The following is a 24,920-nucleotide window of genomic DNA, read 5'->3' as shown; positions in this document are numbered from 1 at the left end:
TCCCTAGGATTTGTAAAGAATTGAAGCTTCTAAGTCAATGCAATCAAATGATACGCTCATTTTTGTCTCATAACTTGATAGTCACAGACTCAGTCATCAAAACCTATAGATGAACTATCTATAAATACAATTAAGTTGACAAAATGATTGTTTTTCACTCTGTAAAGGCGTGTTTGCTTGGATGAATCTCACTGTGTGCCAGAACGAGAATCGAATTCGGGGCTATTGCCTGCCGCTGGTAAGCGGTACAGCAACTGGGCTTTCCAAGCACGACGGGTCGTTAGTTTCGTTTGGGTAGGTCAGTTTATAGAATAACTGACTGCGAAAGGTATAGGCCCGGAGTTCGAGCCTTGATCCGACAAACAGTTTCAGTCTTCTGGTAAGTTTCATAATTAAGTTTTTACAGAACGGTCAGCGCACGATTCATACTCGCACTTTTCTGAATCCTTTCACTTCACATCGACGTTAGAATCGCAGTATTGTAGGTTACGTTTTGTGTTTCCGCCTATGCATGTTCGGTAGCTGCCATCGATGGGATTATTACAGTTCATTTTGTGAAGCTGTGTGTTTACTCATCTACAAATGTGTTTTGAGCGAAGTATGTTTATAGGCTTAAGATACAATATTCTTTAAAGGACAGTAATGTACGTAATATTTTTCGAGAGAGACGACCGTTCTAAAATGTCAATGGCCTCTATGTTATACGCGTTCATTATCATAAGCATATCATTCATGTATAATTACGCTGTAGTATGAACCGATTATGAGATCAAAGCACGCTTTTTGTGGTAGGGTTTCGACGGTGCATCGAACTAGGGTTTCAACGTTTACACGTGACTTGTGTTACCACTTTAAAAAATTTCTGCCGAACTACCACGGGCAGTGTGACAGTCGTATTAGATAAACACTTATATATGGTGTGAACTAAGAGTTGGGTGTTAACTTGTGTTTAACGTAATGGTTGCTATTACTTTTGTATCGTACACTGGTTGCCATTAAGGACAGCAGCCGAATTAATATGCAGCATCCCTGACCTGGAAAACGGCCGTTGTGGCCGAGCGGGTTTTGGCGCTTCAATGTGGAACCGCGCGACCGCTACGGTCGCAGGTTCAAATCCTGCTTAGGGCATGGATGTGTGTGATGTCCTTAGGTTAGTTAGGTTTTAGTAGTTCTAAGTTCTAGGGGACTGATGAGCTCAGATGTTATGTCCCATAGTGCACAGAGCCATTTGAACTATTTTGAACCTTACTTGGACTGGAAATCAGAAGACTTTTCTAACTGGATTATTTTCTGCGTTGCAACGAAATGAGAATCGGAAACATACACATGTTTTGCTTATTGGTTGCTGTTTCCCGTCGCACCTTAAGTAGCACGCACAAATCCACGTACACGTTCACAACAAATCCGATAATACTTTCTGTACTGAAACATTTTATTTATTTATTTGTTTATTGCTTATTTAGCTTGAACATATTAGGGCCTTAAGGCCCTCTGTTTCATCTGACCTGCAACAAAACATCCCAAAGTTGTTACAGTGAATTCCCAAGAACAATAATAATAATAATAATAATAATAGCAGTAAAGAGCATTTAGAAGGATATGGATTAGCTTAACACATTTCAGCCACGTTTAATTTTATGAAAGACAAAATGGGTAATGGAAGAGGAGTGGATTTAAATGACAGTGACATCCACATCCACATCTATATGGATACTCTGCATATCACACTTAAGTGCCTGGCAGAGGATTCATGGAACCACTTCGCTATTTTTCCACTCTCGAACAGCGGGCGAAAAAATAAAAAAAGAAAAGAAAACCACCTATATCCTTCTTTGCGACCTCTGGTTTCGCTTATTTTATTCTGATGATGGTTTCTTCCTATGTAGGTCGGCGTCAAGAAAATGTTTTCGCATTCGGATTAGAAAGTTGGTAAATGAAGTTTCATAGAGAAGACAAACGCCGCCGTTTTAATTATGTCCACGCTAAATACTGCATCATGTCAGTGACACTCTCCAATATTTCCCGATAATGCAAAACGTGTTGCTCTTCCTTGAACATTTTCGATCTACTCCGTTAATGCTATCTGTTAAGAATTCCACACCGCACAGCAGTACTCCAAATAGGACAGCCAAGTGTAGTGTAGGCAGTTTCTTTAGTAGATCTGTTGCGTCCTCTGATTGTTCTGCCAATAAATCGCAGTCTTTGGCTCGCCTTCCCCAGAACAATTTCTGTGTGTCCTTTCTAATTTATGTCGCTCATAATTGTAATTCTTAAATATTTAGTAGTATTTACGCCTTTAGCACTAATGTGGATGACCTTATACCTTTCTTTATTTGTGGACGGTTGGCAATTTTTGCACCATACATATATCTTATCTAAATCGTATTCCAATTGATTTTGATCTTGTGATGACTTCACTACACGACAAGAGCATCGTCTGCAAAATATCTAAGACGGCTGCTCAGATTGTCTCCTAAATCGCTTATACAGATAAGGAACAGCAGAGCGCCTATAGCACTACCTTGGAGAACGCTGGAAGTCACTTCTGTTTTACTCGACGACTTTCCGTCAGCTACTACGAACTGTGACCACTCTGGCAGGAAGTCACGAATCCAGTGGCATAACTGAGGCGATGGTCTCTAAGAACGTAGTCTGATAAGGAGGCGCTTGGCGTTTAGGTAGAAACAGAATATAAACAGAGAACTCCGCCGAAAACGGGTAGGAAAAAATTGTGGGAGAGGGCGTCTAACGAGAGTGAGCTGCACGAAATGTGGGAGGGATGGCGATTGTATAGAAGGTGGATCATTAGATATCTTTTGAAATTTGGAAGGAATTTAATTGCCACTTACAATGCCGATGTAGTTTGTAGCTGCTGTCACCTGCGGACTGATTAAAATCAGTGTTCTTCTGTAATTTCTTACTGTTGTACAGCTCATTGTTATTGGAATTCCACAACAATTTTATGTTCATTGGACTTTTTACATTAAGAACTAAAATTTTGGCGTCAATAATTTAAAATTTGAAGACACCAATGAAATTTCAAGTCAGTGATATTTATTGCAAAAAAAATAAATAAATAAATAAATAAAAAAGAATTACAGTACTGTTATATACAATGAAACATATTATCCTCTAAAAATATTAACAAAACACTTCAAATAAAGAAAAATAACAATAAGTTCAGTTCACAGTGTAGCGTTCATAGTGGTCAAAGGTGTGATAAACTTTGAAGCAGTGGGGAGATACACAACCCAATATTACATTCGGTGTACTCATGTGAAGTGTCCTTTCTTCCAGCCTTTCCTGTTGAACATTTTTCCTTTTCGCTACACACCACATGCCTCCTTTGTCCTTTTTTCTTCCCTTCTGGGATGTTTACACGTTTAGGGAAGTGTTTTTCTAAGAGTCGTGCTAATTTTGATGATCCACGTGGAAAGCTATCTGTCGAATCCCCAGCAGACAACACCAATCCTGCTTATACTTCTTGAATAAATTGAGAGTTGGCAAGATTTTTCTTTTTCTTTTTATGCAGTATGCAGGCATTTGATACTGCCATTATTATGCAATGTACAGCTAGTTTCCTCCACCACTTCACAGTCTTGTGATCTAGAGCCCCATAAGGTAGTCGTTGGTCAAATAGGCCCACCCCAGCTTTGTTTTTATTATAGTCAACAACTGCTGCTGGTTTCAGTTTCTCCATTGCTCTTCTTGTTCTGACACTCTGGATTGTAGCTGTGTGAGTTGCGATGATCCTCACTGTCACTGTCCCAAGAAGACGAGTATTATCATCAGCTAATTCTTCAGCTAATTGAAAACTTATGTAGAAACGATCAATATACCCAACGTGCCCTTTACCCACAATCTTATTGGTCAAACGCTTCACGACACTAGAAGAAATGTTGTCGACTGTCTCATCGCTTCCATGGTATACCTCAAAATTCCTGATATATCCTGTTCTGGATTCAGCCAAAATGTACAGCGTCATACCATATTTGTTTGGTTAATTGGCCATATAAACCTTGAAGCCTACTCTTCCTCTGTAGGGACAAATTCCTTCATCGACTGTTGCTGTTTCCTCTGGATAATAAATATTTTGGAATTTCTCTCTCAATGAATTGAGGAGAGGTCGAACTTTATAAAGTGCATCAAAGCCTGGTTCACCTTTCTTTTTGCCATTTTGTTATCATTGAGGTGAAAAATAGACAAAATGTTTATAAACCTCTCTCTAATCGAAACACTGGGACAAACGTTACAGCTGACAACCGGGTCAGTATTCCAGTGGCTCTTCATGTTTGGCCTCTCACTTATTGCCATATGCAGCAAAACAGCGAAGAATTTTTTCATATCTACAATTGTTGCAGTTTTCCACTGTTTGAATCTAGAATTAGAAGATAGTTGTCAGACCGCAGCTTGGCAAGTTTATGCCTGGCATAACAATTTGTTTCTTCATTGTTGTTATGAGAGTACTATCGAAGAGACAGAAGCATATATCTAAGGGATCACTTGATTCATGAATAGCTACATTCTGTACCAATCCGTGAGGTCCTGTGTATACAGCTACGTCATGAATTTCGTCAACATCTGTCCAGTCACCACCAAACTCTCTCTCTTTCTTTTTATACTTTGAGTATTCGTAGATGTAGAAGGCGAAACACGATCTGATTCATTTCCCGAAGTAATTGCAGGAGATTAATTCATAATATGAAATTCCGGGAAGAGAACAGAAAAAACCATTTGCAGCAATAAAATATGAAACAAATCTTGACTTACCGCTATTTTCAGACGACATATATTCCGAATCGTCATCAGACAGCACTGTTTCACCATCTGGAAACTCGTCAAGGACTTCATAAATCATTTGTTCCAAACGTTTATATTGTTCACTGCACATATCGAAAAGCAAAAAGAATAAAACACTCAAAACGAATGCAACCTAGATGATGCCAACGCCAGGCATTGTCGGTGCAGTAAGCTACAATAACAAAGTCTTTCATAAACACAAAGTATTCCGAGTTCGCTGCTGCAGTCTAGCGCTCGCGGTCGAAACTACAAAGCCTGCAGACCACTCCGACTTCGCGGGAGACGTAAATTTACGTTTGACGCCACAGAGAAACATTTTAACTGCCGAGAAGTAATATTACGTCGGCCGCACAGTTCTGTTTCCTTCTGAAGACGTAATATTACGTCGCCTGCACGCTAAGTGTTACTCTGATATTTTGATGAAGCTTGTTCCAGAGTCGGATTCCTGGTACAGAAAATGATTCAGAGAACTTGACCGTTTTATTTGATGGTAATGAGAGGGTTTTATTTCACTGAGAACAAGTATTTCTGCTGTGCTGTTCAAACAGTGGAGTAAGAGTTCAGAACAAGTAAGAGGGAATGAGTGAAGGAAAATACGATAGAACAAGCAATGAGCATGGCAGCGTCTACGCTCATCTGTTCTTAGCCATTATATCTGCTCTTAGGCTGGGGTGATATGGTCTGGAAAGTGGAAGTCTCAAATCTGTCGTACACAAGCATTCACCGACAAGTCCAGCCTATGTGAGCTTTGTTACAAAAGTTGTTGGAAATTGGTACGACCACAGTCAAGTATCGGGGGGTAGAGTGTCTGTACGAGCTTCTTTCCAAGCTCGAAACTAAATACATTTTTATATTTCCGTAGTGACTGAAATACAGCAAACGTAAAAGTTTGTTTATGAAGAATAACAGTGAAATATCACTAACGATGCATCTTCAAGAGTAGAGGGCTCTCTCTCTCTCCTGGCATTCTGCAACTTCTTTTGTTATTCTTTTGTTGGTCAGTTGCAGCTGAAGCTGTATATATTGCCAGTCCTGCTTGCGAAATTAAGGCAGAGTTCATCATCTGTGTTATCATGACCAGGACGGACTACCGACCTTTAGTACAGAGCCCAGTGGAAGGACTAAGTCAAAGGCTCAGACGGTTCTGCGGTCGTTTACGTTGCAGATTTCTCGACTTGCGCCATAGTGTGGTGGGTTTCCGGTATCCATTTAACACGTCAGTAGTCCACTACACGCAGGAGGCCGCTGCACGAGTAGCGGGGACTATGTGCTGTGGACTGTGCCGTTTTGTAGGAGTAATGGGTCTCGAGAAGGTACCTAAGTTGCTTCACGGGGAGAAAGCAGACAATTCAATAGTCAGTATTATTCTCTTAAACTGTCGTAGTTGTGTTGGAAAAGAACCAGAGCTTCAAGATCAAGCAGAGAACACTGAAGCTCAAATCGTTATTTGTACCGAAAGCTGGGTAAAGCCGGAGGTACGTTCAGCCGAAGTTTTGCAAAGGATGCAAAGGTATTTAGGGAGGATAGAAAAAATTAAGTTGGTGTCGGCGTGATTGTTATTAATAGAAATATTTTATATTGCAGCGAAATTAAAGTAGGTAGTTCCTGTGAGTTACAAATGGTAGAAGTTATACTTAACGAACGGAATGAATTAATAGTTAGTTCCCTATCCGGCCCTGCCGCCCCCCCGTCTCAAATCATTCAGTTGCTGAACAGTCCATAAATAACGTGAGTGTTGTCTCAAATAGGTACCGCATTCATAGAATTATAGTTGGTGGTGACTTGTGTCTATCCTCTTTATGATGGCGAGAGATATCGACTTTAAAAAGCGGATGAAAATTCGCTTGGTGCCTTCCTGAGAGACACACTCCACTGCTTCGGAAATAATTATGCAAGGGCACACCACATTTGGCTTAAATGAAGTAGCTGAAGCAATTGAGGGATTCATACTGAATAAATCAATAAAAGACGGTATTGATTCCCCGAGATACACAAACAGAACAGAACATTGTTGCAGAAACAACAAAAAAGCACGCCTGACACAAAATCTCCAACACTGGCGATGTTTGATGGAAGCTCGAAACTCAGCACAGACTTAACGCGAGATACAGAACTAAAATCAGTTTCAAAATCCAAAGAGATTCTGGTCATATGTAAAGTACTGTAGCGGCAGGGCACAATCAGTACCCTCACTACGCGATACTAATGGTAATATTATTGAAGACAACACTACTAAAGCGGAGTCATTATACACAGTTTTTGAAATCTCTTCACCAGACGAAGTAAATATTAAAGAATTCGAATCGAGACTAAATCCCAACATGAAAGTAGATATCCTCGGTATAGCGAAGCAGCTTAAAAATCTTTAATAATGGCAAATCCTGTGGTCCTGATAGCATACCAGTAAGGTTCCTTTCAGAGTATGCTGATACTCTAACAACATACTTAGCAGTCACACACAAACGCTTACTCGACGAAAGATCCGTACCAAAAAACTGCCAAGTTGCACGGGTCACACCATACTCAGAAAGGAAATAGGATTAATCCGATTAATTACAGACATATATCACTGACGTTATTTTGCAGTAAGATTTTGGAACATATGCAGTGTTCGAACATTTTGAATTACGTCGAAGAAAACGATCTGGTGACACGCAATCAGCACACAACTACTTCTTTATTCACGCTAAGTAATGAGTGCTATCGGCAGAGGATTCAAATTCATTCCATATTTCTAGATTTTCAGAAAGTTTTTGTCACTATCTCTCTTTGCGAGACTGAATTCGCGATTTCGCGTCAGCAATATTACAGTACGTAGAAATCGACGGAAAATCGTAGGGGAAAACACAAATAATATCTGGTGTTCCCCAAGCAAGTGCTATAGGACCTCTGCTGTTCCTAATCTATATAAATGATGTAAGACACTATCTGAGAAGCCTTTTAAGATTGTTTGCAATAATGCTGTTATTTACCCTATAGTAAAACAAAAGATCCAAACCAACTGCAAAATCATTTCGGCACGACATCTGTATAGTGCGAGAAGTGGCAATTGTCCCTGAATAAGGAAATGTGTGAGATTATCCACGTGAGTACGAAAATAAATACGTTAAATTTCGGTTACGCTATAAATTACACAGCATTAAAGGCTGTTAGATGATAAGGAATTAGCATTACGAACATAAATTTGATCGATCACATAAATAATGCTGTGGTGAAGACAAACCAAAGATTACGTTTTATTGGAAGAACGCTTAGAAGTTGCAACAGGTATACTAAAGATACTGTCTACGTTACACTTGTCCCTTCTCTACTAGAATATTGCTGTGCATTATGGGATAATAACCAGATAGTATTGATCATGGACATCGGAAAAGTCTAAAGAAGGGCAGCCGTTTTATATTATCGCGAAATAGGCGTAAAACAATCGCAGTTATGATGAGTTGGGATGGTACTCATTAATACAAAGGCGTTCTTTGTTGTGGTGACCTCTTTTCACGAAATTTCAACCATCCTCTGTATGCGAAAGTATTTTATTGTAGCCAACCTGTACAGGGATAAGTGATCATTGTGAAACATGGAGCGATAAAAAGTTTTCTTTTTGGATTCATTGTTACAGAGTATATGCAGCCCATCGCGACTCCGTTGCTGGTATATGAGCACCGAATGAAGCCAAGGAGTATGTGTGGTCTATGAACAGGAACTTTTTGATGGCCACTCTTACAGAAAGATGTAAATGTTTATTTTACTCGCTCGCTGGTAGAAAGTGGAACGGTAGAGAAATAGTCTGAAGGTATTTCGAAGGACCCTCTGCTAGGCACAAAAATTTGAACATCGGAGTAGTCATGTTGATTCAGATGTAGCTACACATGACTTGCGAGTTTGGACTCTTTATTCATACAGTGGAGTTATTTAATAACTTCCGTAGTTATTAAGTAACGTCGCATTTTCCCCACTCTGAGGAATGATACATACTTGCCAAGAAGGATCCAAATGAATCCTGTTATTAGCATTGGTTGTTTTCGTTGGCACGGTATCTGTAGGCGCTATGTCGCATTGATCTGAACAGTACAAAAGAGCTGAATGGTACAGCTGTTCCACGTGGTCAGACAACCCTGCTTAGAGGGCCCCTGTGGCACCCTCCACGACCAGGTCTCTCGACGACATAGAACTGGAGCACTGTTTCACAGTATTTCTTGACCATACTGGGAACGATCGGTTTATGTCATTACTTTCGAGATACTGAGCCTTTTTACATTCAAGACTGTCAATACCTAATGGATTCAGTGGATTAGAACTGAATTCTTTCACCGTGATACTGTTTGAATCGTTTGTTGATGCGAACATTTTGCTTGTTGCAGGTTAGTTGGATACAGTGCTGTCGATATGGAATATCCTATAAATCACTACGTAAGAAGTCTATATTTGGTAAGTTAAATCTGAATTTCTTCCACTGCACATTATCGATTCCAGATTTCAATGTATTCAAGTCGTTCTTTTTATTTTTCAGCCATATTTACAGCTTCTAAATTTACTCTGTTTACTCCTTTTAATTGTATCATATGTTACGGAGTTTGAATTTTTTCTGTCCCTTGTATTGCCATTCACAGTTGCTCCACAGACCATTGCGTACCAGCTCTTCATGTTAAGAGATGTCATTCATGGGCACCACAGAAAATTCGAAGTGTTTGTCACATAAAATCCCTGAATTCTTCAAACTCAGTTAATAGATGGCATACAGGGAAGGTTAACAGTTGGTGCAATTAAGAAAGCCCAGAGCCAGTTGTCTGAGTCAAAGAAATAAAACCGATAAAGATATGAAATGTCGTGTCGCTATGGCCTTCCGTCAGGTAGACCAGTCGCCTGTTTTAATCGAATTAAAAAGAAATAGTGAAATCTAAATTCTTTCGGAATTTCAGTATAATATTCGTACAATATGAAATGGGTTTTTAGAAAACTCAATTTCTTGTATGTTGTCGTTTTACTTTCTCTTTCAAATTTAAACTTCCCAGTCGCCATCCGTAGAAGTTCTTACGCTCTCAAACTAAGATATAATTCTTCTATGGAATGAGAAGTGAAGACTTTCACTTAGTGCAACAAATAATGTTTCGATCTACTAAGGAAGCTTTTATATGCATTAAAAGTCGGCCTCCGCTTTCGTCTCTGTTCTCCACCATAAAAGAATATCTTCAGTGCCTTCCACTGATTACATCTCCTTCGTGATACAAGACCTGAAATTTCTTACTTTTGATTGTGTGCGAGAAATCAAGTAAATGGGAGAAATAGTTTTAGTTTCCTGACGTTATTAGGCCATAGTAAATCCGTGTACTGCACACGAGTCTCCAGTAGCTGGTAAGCTGCGACAGTGGGCGTTCCAGCTCCAGGCATGGCGAAGTGGTCGCGAAGCTGACAGCTGCCCGCGGCGTACCTAGCGTTATCCCTTCAAACAATACGGTCAGTCCATTAGGTCAACGGCTGACGTAATCCACTGGTAATGGGTGTGGCTGTCTGTTGCTATGTCCTTCCTTGGGAATCAGATGGCGATCACAGGATACTTTCTTTTGTATAAGTTAAAACCCAACGCCTTGTCTTCTGTGTGACTTTACCTTATAAATATGTATTTCGCCTGAAGTTAACTTATTTATTGAGAGCTAACAAATAATTTTAATTACAATACTCACCTCTCGCCTGACCTCTGCACCATTATTCTCATAGGGAATTTTGTTGTAGTAAAGCTATCTGGAAGTGATTTGTCGCCATTTACAATCGCGAAAATCTAAACTGTTAATACAAATATTTCAAGCCAACATAAATTGGGATAGAACAACGGTAACTTAAAATAATTTTCACTGGGACCACAACTGTAACTGCACGAGATGTATCCTTCAAATTCCAGTAGTGATGGAAACAAAACTGGTTGCTGTCTGTAATAAAACTTGAAAGAGTTGAAAACTAAGCTACTTCCGATAAATGAAGGATCGTCTTTCATATTGTCTCCACGACTTCAAATGCCTCTCAATCTTTCCAAAAAATCAAAAATTATCACATTATTAGTGTTGTAACAGCTACACAGACTTTCGTGCTTTGGATGGCTCTGAAATAAAATTAGGTAACATCACATTTGTTATAAGTTTAGCACTTACAAACATTGATCAGCATCTCAAAAATATTGTGCACTTTGCAAATTTATGTTTTGAGCTAAGGTGCTCACATGTTCTCTGCCTTCCCTGTGAGAACTACACATACAATTTATAAATCTCAGATGCATGTTACTGGACCGCCACAGGTCCTGACTTAACTATTCCGAAAGCTAACTGACTGACGCGGTATTGCGGCCTCTTACGGGAGGTGTGGCTATGCCTCCTAAACGACTGGCAAGAAAGCTCCGTATTGCATTAGTGAGTACATGGGATGAGTCGCACCTTTGACTGTTTTACAAGATTTGTAGGCCAGTCTCAATGCGCTTACAAGCTAATTGATAAGACATCTCCTTATCATCTGTATCATATTTACTACTCATAATATTCCTAATTCAGATTTATGTTTGAACCAGGTGAAATTATTAAATAATCGAATGACAAAAAATTTACGAACATCTGATACTTACATATTACAATATATTCGGTTTTATTGTTTCACCAATATTTTCTTTGCTTTTACAACAGGATTTTAGCACTCAGGAGTTGTTAAGATCATTACCAAAAAGTGCCTAACATTTACTTATCGCATCGTATTAGGATGAATCCAATGATTCTGCTGATGAATTTTAACAAACATTGTCTGGTGCTCTAGTAGTATTTGTGTGCTATGTGTATTGCACTACTGTTCCTTGTTTATTGCTGTAATACAGTTTTAAGACTCTCCTTCAAATTGGTGTTAGCAGCACGACTCAGCTGCATTTTATCTTTCCCTTCAAACTACACCTTGTATGTAAGCGTAGCATATATCATTCAGAAGTTGTGAGAAGATTAATAAGTAAACTAATATCTTACATTGGTACAGGTTTTTCATTGGAAAAATTATTGTGTTCCTCTAAATTATCACCCGATTGTAACGTAAGCGGTTTTTATACTTCTTTTTAAAGTGTAGGGTAAAGGACTTGGAGCGTTTCTGTGTTGCATAAAAAGAGCGACCAGAAGAGATCTGAAATGCTTGTAAGGGTGTTGAGAGGCGGTTGTGCTGACTTAATTGCTAAGAAGAAATTCGGTCCGTTGCGTGGTTTCCAGTCCATTAGAATTGAAGTTACGTCATCGGGCCACTACATACAAATAGTGTCACTTGCACTCAGAGCATAGATAGCTCACTGCTCATCTTTTGGATCGGATTCGATCCTTTCCATCACCACATGTCTAATTATTTTTATCGCACTCTTCTTTTGTAGGACGTCAAACCAAGAACACATTTGGCGACACTGTCTCTGACCGGCCGCTTGCAATTTCCTGCACAATCTACCTGATTAGCTAATTGCACTAATTAACTTGAGAACTGCGCGACGTACCTAAATTTTGTCTTAACAATATTATTTCTCAGCACAACGTACCTTGCAATACCCTTACTAGCTTTTTATAGTGTTTCTGACCCCCCCTCCCCCTTCCAACTTGCATACGCTAATGTAGCTTTTCTGTAACCTTCCCGTCATTTGACACTAGTATCGCAACGCCTTCGTGTCCTACGCTGCCCTGGTAAAGAAGAACCATCGTCTGACGTCACTAGGTTAACCTTGTCCACTGATGTTTCCCACGCCGTCGTGTCACAGTGCAAAGCCGAGCCGAGTTCTTTTTCCTCTTTTGTATCGGGCGCACTTTGATTTCTTCGTGCAGAACTTGGCGTAGTCATCTTTATCGTGCTATAGTAACTGTCAGACACGTTAATCTACTGAAAAGAAGAGAACTCATTGTGGAGATCGTATATTGTTTATCAGGTAGCCTATATTTTTGATTTCTATTGCTTTATCGAGTCATTCTCGGCAAATGGATCGGCCGTTTTTGCTGGTACGTAATAGTTTCTTGAAAGACACGGAGTTAGAGGATACGTTTAGGAAACAGTACTAAATAAGGGATCCAAGTAGTTACTTTTACACGTGATTCTTCAAATGTTCTTTGTTCACATTTGTCAGGCGCAAGTACTTCGAAATAATTTTACAGCGTGTTAATTTTGCTCAGTACCGTTAAGTGATATTTTCTTGTAGAAAACGTCGTTCTTCAACACTTAATAACCAATACGGGAAATTAATTTTGTGGTATTTGCGTCTGAAATGAATGTTTAATATCTTTAGTCGTGGGGTACGGGAAAGCTGCAAAAACTTGCTGTGTAGACTTTGTTCTGCAATCGACTGGACGATCCAGTTAAATATGACTAAGTCAAACTACTGCAGTAGACAAGGTAGGATGAATTCTGAGACCACAGGTCTTGCAGCATGTACTTTCTCCAGTGATGATGAAAGGATTCTCTCAGCCAGCTTTCGTGAAATTATTTGTAATGATTAACTCGGTTCACCAAATGCAGAAAATTGCTGTTCTGCTATTTGCTTGTCATCTAAGCATGCCTGAGAGAAGGACTGCGTGAACAAAGAATTTTTATGGTTTTGCTTCTTGTATCTCCTAAGAGTATCCAACGTAGCCGTCTACCCGTAACCAAAGCAGAAATAGCTCTGTGATCAGAATGAGATTTTCACTCTGCAGCGGAGTGTGCGCTGATATGAAACTTCCTGGCAGATTAAAACTGTGTGCCCGACCGAGACTCGAACTCGGGACCTATGCCTTTCGCGGGCAAGTGCTCTACCATCTGAGCTACCGAAGCACGACTCACGCCTGGTACTCACAGCTTTACTTCTGCCAGTCTCGGTCGGGCACACAGTTTTAATCTGCCAGGAAGTTTCTTTAGCTCTGTGATGTATGAATGTGTGCTTAATTGGGAGAGCATGTGGAATCGAAGATGCCGTACAGCTTTCTTGGCTTATTGTTGCAGGTGAACACTGGGTCTTAATGCGATTAGACCGGATTGGGTATCGGCCACCGTCACCGTAGGGGGATGCACCAGAGCATAGGGTCTGGGGTGTTTTGGGAAAGAGTTCGTAACAATGAGCTAAGACCTGGTGACGTGGTAACTAACACGTGCTGTTCCCAAGTGAACTTAGGATAAACAGTTTTGGCTGTGAATCCACTTAATCGCCTTAGTTACTCAGCGCAAATAACTCGTTCAGTAATTCAATTCAATTATCCTGATAGTTACATAGCTTAGTTCTGCTGGTGTAGATTTTTTTATTCTTTTCAATTTTAGTTTCAGAAGAGCACATTGGTTCTTTCGCTATCCAGCCCTGTTGGGACTTCTTGGCTGTGGTGTACAGAAATTCTTGAGCGAAGTAAATGGTCACATGCCAGGTCTGACGGCAACTGTATTCAATTCGTAGTAATTCGCTCCACCGCTCTAATGTGTCGTTGAATTTTTAATATGTTCACAAGATCAACCGTGTCCAATTTCCCCGATGGCACAATCCATTGCTGATAGAATGATGTCCCTAGCATTGATTAAAAAATCAAAGGCGGTAAGGAACCGTACTGTTAAGGTGAATATTGCTTGTTAAATGATAGCTAAACTTCGAGCAGAGAGTACCTTGTTTTAGTAAACATTTCCTGGAATAGGACTCGTTAGCCTTTTCGCTTACGTACTACATCTCACCGCTCCTATTTAATTACAATAGATGTCCTTGATTGTGCAATGCTATTTTAAATCATCAATGAAATATGTTCCTAGATCAGTCGCAATACGTCAATTTTCAGACTCTGATTTAGACAGATTTAGGGTTTTAGATAGATTATAAGGTCAGATACCTTTCTGTTGTCTTGCCAAATTCAGATGATACTGCACTCAGTGTAATTTCCGACACAGAAGCACTAAACGCTCTTGATACGAAACAATAGCTCCAACAAGTACATTTGATAAGACGAAACGTGTTTCCCACATTTATAGTAACGCTAAAGTTCAGAATTAAGAACAAATCTAAGTAATCAACTAATAAAAACATGAATCGGCATCTTTTAATGTAAAAGCTTAAGATGTAAGTAACAATCGTCTCTGATAAGTAACGTGTTCCAAAGAAGGAGATATGAAGAAAGTTTTACAGATATCACATTTCATTTGTTTCACAATCTTCAGTACAAAATAATGTCTGACTTATGAGCTCTCTGTACGAGAATGACAAAAACAGTCAAAGTGGATCACTGTTATCCTTCAATCAGAAGTAAGAATATTACATTCGTGCGTAAGTTCGTAGCGTTTTTGTTATTCATATTGGTATTCCTGTTGCCATGGGTTTATTTATAGATTGTCATTTTTATTTGTAGTTCACTGTTGCTATTTTTTACATATTGTCAATTTCTGATTTGGAGAAAGTGAGCGGAGCGGAGGACGTTGTAAAATCGAATGCCAAGTGAAGTAATCGGAACATTTCCGACGTATAATTCTGTTTTAGTTCAGTAGGTGGGTGATAGCGGAGAAAAATTTGCGCCGTGTATGGGGATAATATCATTGGACAGAGAATGGTTTTCTCGTTTTAAAGAGGATAGTTTTCAAATTAGTGAACTTTAACGTCCAGGAAGACCTTCTGGATTTGACAATGATCGTTTAAACGCGTTACTCCAACAATCATCATCCACGTCAGTGTACTCGAGATCTGATAACTGATGAACGGTGATGAGTCCATTATCGTACGACATTTTCATGCAATAAGGAAGGATCAAAGATCGGGTGTATATGTACCGCATGATCTACGCCAAAATCACAAACATCAGCGTGTGGCCATTCATGCATCTCTGGTTCCTCACCATCAATTAACTCGTGAATAAGACCGGTTATTTCTATCTTGCCTCATTCCTGGTGACTAAAAATGGTGTGCATACGCTAAAAAACGTACGGTTGATCCCAAACTAAGCAGAAACTCTCTGTGCAAAGGCCTGCGCGCGTCGACAAAAGATAATGCAATGCAACTGGTGGAGCAACGACGGTGTGGTGTACGACTGACTCATTGCTTCCGAAGTGTAATGTCTTGCAGTCGCTAGCCAACAACAGCGACCAGGAAGACTGCTTGAAGCGATCCTACTCCAAAGCCCGGCCGCATTCTGCTCGATTGACAAAGAAAACACCCTACAGGCCTTGGTTGGGAAATTATTCCGCACTAATCTTATTCAATGATCTTGCACCCTCAGATTTTTACTTTTTCCGCTCTCTGTCTAACAACCTTCAAGGACTTTCTTTCCGTGTGAAAGAACGCCCTAACATGGCTCGACGAGTTCTTAGTCTCAAAACCACGTGATTTCCACAGTAGCGGAATCGCAAAGTTACCCCATCTTTGGAAAACTGCTGTAAATAGTGGAGGACAATATATTATCTATTGTTTGAGCCTTGTCCCGCAGTTACGCAGGGTCAGCCATCGTTAATAGGATTTGGCATGTTAATGGTTAAAGGGTGGCCAGATGCCCTTCGTGTTGCCACACCGTAACCCCTGGGACGGAATTAGTGTATCCCAACTGTCTGCTTCGGGTGTAATCCATGGAATAGTGCGAAAGTGTTCAGATGTCTACGAGCCGTGTAACTGAGGCGGAACATGGGGACCAGCCCGGTATTCACCTAGCGGGATGTGGGAAACCTCCTAAAAGCCACATCCATGATGGCCGGCACATCGGCCCTCGTCGTTACGCCGCTGGGCGAATTCGATGCGGGGCCGGCGGGCCTACCCGAGTCTAGGAAGCAGCGCGTTAGCGCTCTCGGCTACCCTTGCGGGTCTGGAGGACACTATACTATTGATGATTAAATCTCTTACTTAGATATGTCATGTTTATTAAACTTATGGAAAAACGCTACGAACTTACACGCCAACTAAATACACTGTCGTAGTGTTTGGGGCAGACACTTTTCCCCTGGTACCCATTCGCTAGATCTTGGCGTCGGTAGCGGGCTTGTGCTGAGTCCCGCTTGGCAGCAGCTCCACTGCGGCAGCGGGGTCGTGCTGGGCCGCTCTTCTGTGGTCGGCGGGCCGCACCAGCGGCGCCAGCAGCCTGGGGTCGATCTCGCCGAGCTTCAGAGGACCCGTCAGACGGCTCACGACCCAGCCGACGGTGACCACGATCAGGGCGCCCACCACAGTGTAGTACATGTACGACAGCCGGAACACCAGCGGCACGTCGTCCGCCGATGCACTGTGGGCATCGAGATCACATGAACCATAGACCTCAGTCAGATACGCTGAGATATCTATACAAATAATGTTCGCTAACCGCAGATACCAAAGTTAATGAGCCGTGCGTGGCTCGTGTTCCCGCCATCGTGTATTTTACACCCTGTTTTTAACTTACTTCCATCTCACTACGTTAATTTAAATTACTACTGACTCTGAGTTGCTACTTTGCCTGACCGTGAGCGGCGCTAGCAGCGCATATCGATATATCCCCTCTCGTAGTATCTTTACTGGACTGCTATTACTTTCCGGTTGTTGTCTGTGATAGGTAGTTCGGGTCTGCCAGTCAGTTGGAACGCGTCTGGAGCGCAGTCCGGACCTGCCAGTCGGGGTGTTGCAATGCTGCACTATAGTTCAATTCTTGTATCTTGGCGGTTCGCGCATGCCCGCCCAGACGCGGGAGATTGCTGCGTTGCCAGTTGTTCGCGCCAAGAGAAGCAGCGCCATAGTATAGTTCGCAAACTTACGTTCAGGGGAGAGCGCGCAGTTTATGAAGTAAAGCCACCACGGCCGCATTAACCCTTTCGCTGCTACAGAGACGTGCTCCGCGCATTCCGCGATGTGCGCGATTTTGTCACCATTGCACTGCTCGCCTGTGCAGACACATGCTGTTTCGACTGCTTTGACACACTTTATCATTCGATTTCAAAAAACTATTTGGCCCAAAAATTTGATTTTTACACATCTTCTTGACTGATACCTTCCCCCCATAAATGACTTAATTTTGTTTCGATGTTCAACGCAGTTATTGTGCAGAATTAGATGCAGTAAACAGTTGCACGAAATTTTGAAGAGTTTGCAGAGGTAAAAGTCCATAGCGTATACTTTCCGTATGGTCGATTTTAGTTGCCACTAGAAATTTCAAAAAATTACATTCAAACGAATAAAATTCGTGAAGTAAGACTTCAATATTGTTTTTAAATAAAGAAAACATTAAACATCAATCAAGGTTTGAACTCAGAACCTTTCGCTTAGCAGTCACACACTTTAACCACAATGCTAACGCAGCTCGTCATTCAATATGTATCTCCCGGAGGACTTTAAAATATCGCGCAAAATACCGACAAACACTGTTGGTATGATTATGAATTGCTCACGTTTTGTCGAAATACAATAGGAAATAATTAATTACCGCTGTTCTTTGTTGCGAAAAAGCGGTTAGTGAGAATGATGCAAACACCTTTCCTTGCTATCGCCTGAATTAGGAGGCTTATTGGTAGTTTGGTTTAATTAATTAATAGAATATGAAGCAATTGGTATAAAGAATGCTTTTTCCAAACTTTCTATAAAAGAAAGTCTGCTATCAAGACATTGCTTTTGTTCAATTACTTTATTTATGAGTGAACGGTTCTAAAACTGAAGACACTCGTCCGTGCTCTGCACTGCAGTCGAGCTCTGGCAACGTCGTTCTCTGTTCACTGGCTAACTGTGTTTTGTGACGCCAGATTCGCAGAACGAACCTAAGCTCGGCCGCCGTCATAAATGACGCGCACTTTAGTGCAGTCGGGTGGGAGCAGCAGTCAGGTCTGTGTCGATACGGCTCGCCGGACCATTGCCGCCACGCATCACTTGAGCCGGGCCACGGTCTTGGTGGATCGTCGGTCGGTCGTCCTACCGGACGACGCGCTTTTGGCTATCCGATCGTTGTGTGTGTATGTGTGTGTGTGTGTGTGTGTGTGTGTGTGTGTGTGCACGCGCGCTCGCGCATCGACTCCCGATTTGTCTTCCTGCGTGCTTAGTTACTGTTGGGTATCGTTCAAGTCTTTGTGCAAGTGTTTGTCAGGTTGTGTGTGTAGTTGGCGTTATTTCCACTGACGACTATTCTAGATGCTGTCGGCATTCTGAGAGGAGTGAGTCGGTCAGTTGCTGCGGACCATGGAAGTTATGTCGGAGCGTGTATGGAGCTGTCCGATCGCTACGAGCTTCGTAGTTCACCGATCCAGGACGTCAAATTTGAGTAGTGGTTTCAACTACCCAAGCCACATCAATCCATGTTGTGTGGCCATTAAATCCTTATTCTAAAAAAAGCATTGCGGCCTTCTGCCTTTGAAAGGCTATGGTAATTTATTTTAAAATTTTGAAAATTTTACTATGGGCTTTCAGCCATTATTATTGCATCTTTTTATGTTTGTCTATTCACCCTTGCCTCGATGCTCTCAGCCTCCCTGTTTGGAGACCTTGAGCCCTGAGATAATTGCCTTTTTGAAACTCCTGAAGGTTCGGCTATGTACCGTTTCGGTTTAAAGGTGTTATTAAATTACAATGAATTACAATTTTGTGTGAACCTGACCGACACCTTATTTGGCCCTTTCCACAATCCTAATCACCTTTTCTGTCCAGCGGGTTTAGCTGGCGTTTCAGTTAACATATGTGTCCTGATTCCTAATACAAGGGGAGTTCAGTAAGTAATACAATTCATCTTTCTTCTCTATCAGTTTCGCTGGAGAAAGTCCGGACATCGTGGAATATTCGAGCTTCATCCGATACAGTTTCATGCAGTTCCGAAAGATGCAGCGCTATAGTAGCCTTCAATATGGCATCTGTTCCGGAGGTCTGCTCCAAGCGGAGACCTGTCATTCAGTTTCTTTTGACGGAAAACCAGAACATCGCAGATATTCTAGGCCATTGCTATGAGCCTAGAATTGAACAAAAGCATGGAGAGTCGTTGAACGAGGCGTCTGCCATCATCGCAACAACGTCGTGCAAACCTGTCTGATACCCCACGTGTCGGCCGTCCGCACACAGCTGTGACTCTTAAAATGCTGGAACGTGCGGATACACTTTCGAGGTGATCGTTGAATTGCAGTCAAGCAACTCGCTGCTGAAGTCGATGTAGTGAATAAAATCTTCATCTACATCTACATCTACATTTATACTCCGCAAGCCACCCAACAGTGTGTGGCGGAGGACACGTCTCGCTCAACGACTCTCCGTGCTTTTGTTCAATTCTAGGCTCATAGCAATGGCCTATGAATATCTGCGATGTTCTGGTTTTCTGTCAAAAGAAACTGAATGACAGGTCTCCGCTTGGAGCAGACCTCCGGAACAGATGCCATATTGAAGGCTACTATAACGCTGCATCTTTCGGAACTGCATGAAACTGTATGGGATGAAGCTCGAATATTCCGCACTGGCTGTTAAAATACTCTTATTAAAAAGTCATGTCCAGTTTCGCGTCAGTGGATATGAATTGTCTGGTGATAAGTTTCTTCATTCTTTAAACAGTCACGATGCGGCAAAGTAAATGCTAGGAGCAAAGTCCCATCGTGCATTTTCAAGATTAATCAATAGCTCGCTAAAGGCGGTTGTTTACTTTGCAGCGCCATGAATATTAAAAAACCTTTTACCTGAAAATGCATCTCCACTGACGCAAGACCTGTCGTGACGTTATAATCAAAGTGTTTTAACAATGGGTGCGGAATATTTTATCAGCATGTGCAATTTTGTGTGCCGATGCCCGGCCCCCAAAAAATATGTTCAACTGGACGTCCATGTTGGTAGCACTGACACTCTCATCCACGGGTTGGAGTACTGAATGGCGTGTGCCCGCTGTTCTCCCCGCCGCCAAACAGAAGAGCATAAAGAGTAACTAAAGACCACCAGTGCAAAACTGATCTCGTGTTACGAGGTTTATCGTGACAATTTTTTGTTGAACATCCTCGCAGGCGATTGCACATGGATTCAACCCTTCCAAACTGAAACAAAACGGCAGTCTATGGAACGGCGCCATCCACCTCTGTTCCGAAGAAAACGTTCAAAGCTGCACCTTTAGGTAGACTTGATAGCTGTTCCATCAAGTCTTCGAATGAAGCACTTGTGAAACCATTTGAATTCACGACATCTAGGGATAGATGGCACCGTATGGAAATATCGTTTATTTTTACAGATGCGTAGTGGAATGCCGAAACTGGTAGTCAAAATAACACCTCAGTTACACAGCTGTTTTTGAATTTCACACACATTGTCAGTCAATAAGAAATGTAACATGGATGCCATACCAACACGTCTGCCTTGGGTACTAAAAACAGGACTGTAAATATTATCTGAAACCACTTTTCTGGTTTCCTCTTCGTCATTTTTCCTTAATTTTTAAAGTCTTTAACTATAATAGCGACGTTGAGTTTCTTTCCGCTCTCTTTTTACGAGGCTCAGTCAATATATATGTCGCGAAGTAGGGCAGACATTATTTCCACGTGTACTAACCTGATTTTTTTCTTTTTTAACATACATCCCTTGTAACGTCAGACACTTTATCCGATCGTTCGACTAGGCGTCAAAAGTCTGCAGCGTAATAGTGGCTGCCTTGAATCTAAAGAGTGGCCTCTAGGTATATAATAGGTTTATTTGGTTCGTCTAGTTGCAGCAACCCGTGTCCTGGGGGAAATAACACACCCCTAGACGTGGAAACGATGTACCATCACTGGATAAACAGGGCGGCCAGGTCGGTCCTTGTTTGAACTGGTCTTTTCCTTCGCTAAATTTCTCTATACAACTGAAAACAGATTTCCACGAAATACAGTTTTAACCATATACGGGACAAATTTTGCTCTGGACATTTTTGTGGACAGTCCCTCGGCCGAAAAAATCGCGTTCTATACTACTGGCCATTTAAATTGCTACACCACGAAGATGACATACTACTGACGCGAAATTTAACCGACAGCAAGAAGATGCTGTGATATGCAAATGATTAGCTTTTCAGAGCATTCACACAAGGATACCGCCAGTGGTGATACCTACAATGTGCTGACATGACGAAAGTTTCCAACCGATTTCTCATACACAAACAGCAGGTGACCGGCATTGTCTGATGAAACGTTGTTGTGATGCCTCGTGTAAGAAGAAGAAATACGTACCATCACGTTTCCGACTTTGATAAAGGTCGGATTGTAGCCTATCGCGATTGCGGTTTATCGTATCGCGACATTGCTGCTCGCGTTTCAGGTCCTGTACAGGCCGTTCTGGATACAGAAAACGTTCGACTGCTGCCCTGGCCAGCACATTCCTCAGATCTCTCACCAACTGGAAACGTCTGGTCAATGGGCCGAGCAACTGGCTCGTCACAGTACGCCAGTCACTACTCTAGATGAACTTTGGTATCGTGTTGAAGCTGCATGGGCAGCTGTACCTGTACAAGCCATCCAAGCTCTGTTTGACTCAATGCCCAGGCGTATCAAGGCCGTTATTACGGCCAGAGGTCGTTGTTCTGGGTACTGATTCCTCAGGATCTATGAACCCAAATTTCGTGAAAAGGTAATCACATGTCAGTTCTAGTATAATATATTTGTCCAATGAATTCCCGTTTATCATCTGCCTTTCTTCTTGGTGTAGCAATGTTAATGGCCAGTAGTGTAGTAGGATACACACTCATAGTACACGTGCTTTCTTCGTTTGACTGCTGATTGACCTCTGGCTGCGGAATACTGTGTATCGGCTACCTTCCGCGTGACATGTGCTGCCACCTTCAAGATGTGCGTAGACGCGAAATTTGAAACGATGAGCTATTCTGGCGTTACCGATTCATTTAATGACGCACCTCCGTACCTACGACAATTTGGCGGTGTCCATATCCGATTAATTTACCATTGCAGCTGTATTGTTACACATTTATTGCGTTACGACCGGTTTCGTTCATGGAACCTCTCCAGGATAGTCTTGTCCGTTGAACTACAAGGGCTGCTCATATTTCCTGATCAGGCAGACAAGAAATAATCATTAACATTAGTGTCAGATGAGCTACTGAGCATAACCAAAAAACAAAATTATCTCCACTCTACAAAATGCTGAACTTGTTGCTTAATTCAATCTAGTATAACTTCCACTTCTCAAATTCGTATAGTCTAGTCGAGATTAGGAATAGATTAATGTCTCACTGCAAAAAAAATTATCATTAATTACTTTCTATTGTGTCACAATAGACAATAAAATGAAACTGATAATCATTTTTGGAGTCAGAGGCAAATTCATTCGTACTCTCAACTTATCGTACGACTGCTTTCCTGACTTACATCACGACGCCAAGTTTAATTAAATCTTATAATCTTTTTCCTCGCTATCTATCTTTCTAAATTTATATCTGTGTTATCTCTGCGTCCGTTAGATAATATCTAAACGATTGGTCACAATATCTCATGCAGAGTACACTAGCGTTTGTAGGATTTACACGTAGCCAGCAGGAAGTAATTGACGCAAGCCATCAGTATGCTGCATTTCGCGCCACCGAACTCTATGCAGATCTTTGATACCAAGTCTCTGGTTTTCCTTGCTGCTATTAGTGACCTATTGGCAGCTGCTATAGGTGCACACCGTCATCTTCGTATGGGCTTGTGAGCTCAGCGTGACGTATTTGTCATATGGCTTTTCCCTCCGGAGTGGACTGGTTGTGATACAGCTCGTAGAATTTAAACCTTCAGAAGTATAAGAGCTTAGCGAAATGGTATGCTGGCGTTTCTTAGCGGTTACTGACGCTGTCGATTTCAACGCCGTATGTTATGTCGTTTTGCCCACAAAACATTTCTCGATCTATGACGAATTGTTTTGAACTAACGAGATACGTTTAAACAGGTGTCCGTCAAATAAATTGTGGTGCCTCAGAGGGATAACGGTCGTGAATTAGTACGGTTGTGAAACACAGGTAGCTGATAAGAGACAGTAAACTATTTTACATTGCGCATGAACTTGTCAATTATTGAATAAATAAGAGAGCTACTCTGGCAATAACAGAGATAATGTTTCACAGTGGTGAAGAAGTCCATCGACTTAAGTCAATCTATGCTAAAGCCTCTTGCTCTCATGTGGAGAAAGGAATATTCCTTCATTTGTTACTATGTTGCGTTCGTATATTCTGACATCAATACCGGACGATTCGCCTCCTTACATGTATTCCCTACTTTGATGTACTTTTTCATGGGTGTTATTGATCTTTGCAGTAAATCATGTCTTAATCAAAACTGCTTTTCAAATGTTTCTTTTCGTCTTGTAGTCCCACGCGCTGTTGTTGTAGCCCATACATACAAAGAAACCAAGTCTATTCCGAGTAGTAGAAGCATCCAATCAGGTTTTACGCGTATTGGGTGCTTATATGATGATGTGCACTTCGTATCTCTCTAATCGAAACGTAGTATAGGGAATTAATCGATGCACACCGAAAGATCAGGGTCGTCTTCTGAATGATTTAAATCATCCCAAAACGGTGGATATTGCATGCATAATGGCCGTGACAGACGAAAGTTACACCCATTACTTTCATTTTCCCATCATTACTCTAGGGCATGTACGAAGTTCATGTAGACATGTGTTAAATCAAGATAAATTAATTTATCGAAACCAGCAAAGCATAATAAAAATGCAGCTGATGTAACAGACTGTCAATCAGTTGTAATAACTGTTTTTAGGACATTTGTTTTACTAATGTGACAAGCCCTTGATTCCGGGGCCCTTAACTTTCAGATACGGACATACAGACCGTTTCCGACAAATATGGAGATAGCTTTACTGACTGATTGCTAATGTCAAGTTTATTGTCCTAAGTAAGATTGTTTTAAATCCATCGAAAACATGGTAAAGTTTATCTGCAAAGAACTACTTATTGGAACTTGTTGGCTGTCTGTTATACCGCTTGAAACTGGTTGGCTGCCTATTACACCTGCTGTTGTGTAACAGTTGCTGCAGTGCAACCGTGTCCAAAATACCGGGTGATCAAAACGTCAGTATAAATTTGAAAACTGAATAAATCACGAAATAATGTAGATAGAAAAATACAAATTGACACACATGCTTCGAATGACATGGGGTTTTATTAGAACCAAAAATATATAAAAGTTCAAAAAATGTCCGACAGATGGCGCTTCATCTGATCAGAATAGCAATAATTAGCATAACAAAGTAAGAC

General features: G+C 41.2%; 1 protein-coding gene across 1 annotated transcript in view; it reads right to left on the bottom strand.

Moving 5' to 3' along the window:
* Positions 1-16,726: 16,726 nt before the first annotated feature.
* LOC124796096 (sodium-coupled monocarboxylate transporter 1-like) overlaps positions 16,727-24,920 on the bottom strand; it is a 96,710-nt gene continuing 88,516 nt past the window's right edge. Inside the window, exon 13 of the mRNA XM_047260182.1 lies at positions 16,727-16,991. Coding sequence (XP_047116138.1) covers positions 16,727-16,991 — 265 coding nt within the window. The remainder of the gene's footprint in view (positions 16,992-24,920) is intronic.

The sequence above is a fragment of the Schistocerca piceifrons genome, chromosome 4 (assembly GCF_021461385.2).
Source record: "Schistocerca piceifrons isolate TAMUIC-IGC-003096 chromosome 4, iqSchPice1.1, whole genome shotgun sequence".
In the NCBI taxonomy this organism is placed as follows: Eukaryota; Metazoa; Arthropoda; class Insecta; order Orthoptera; family Acrididae; genus Schistocerca; species Schistocerca piceifrons.
This window is presented reverse-complemented; position numbering and strand designations above follow the sequence as displayed.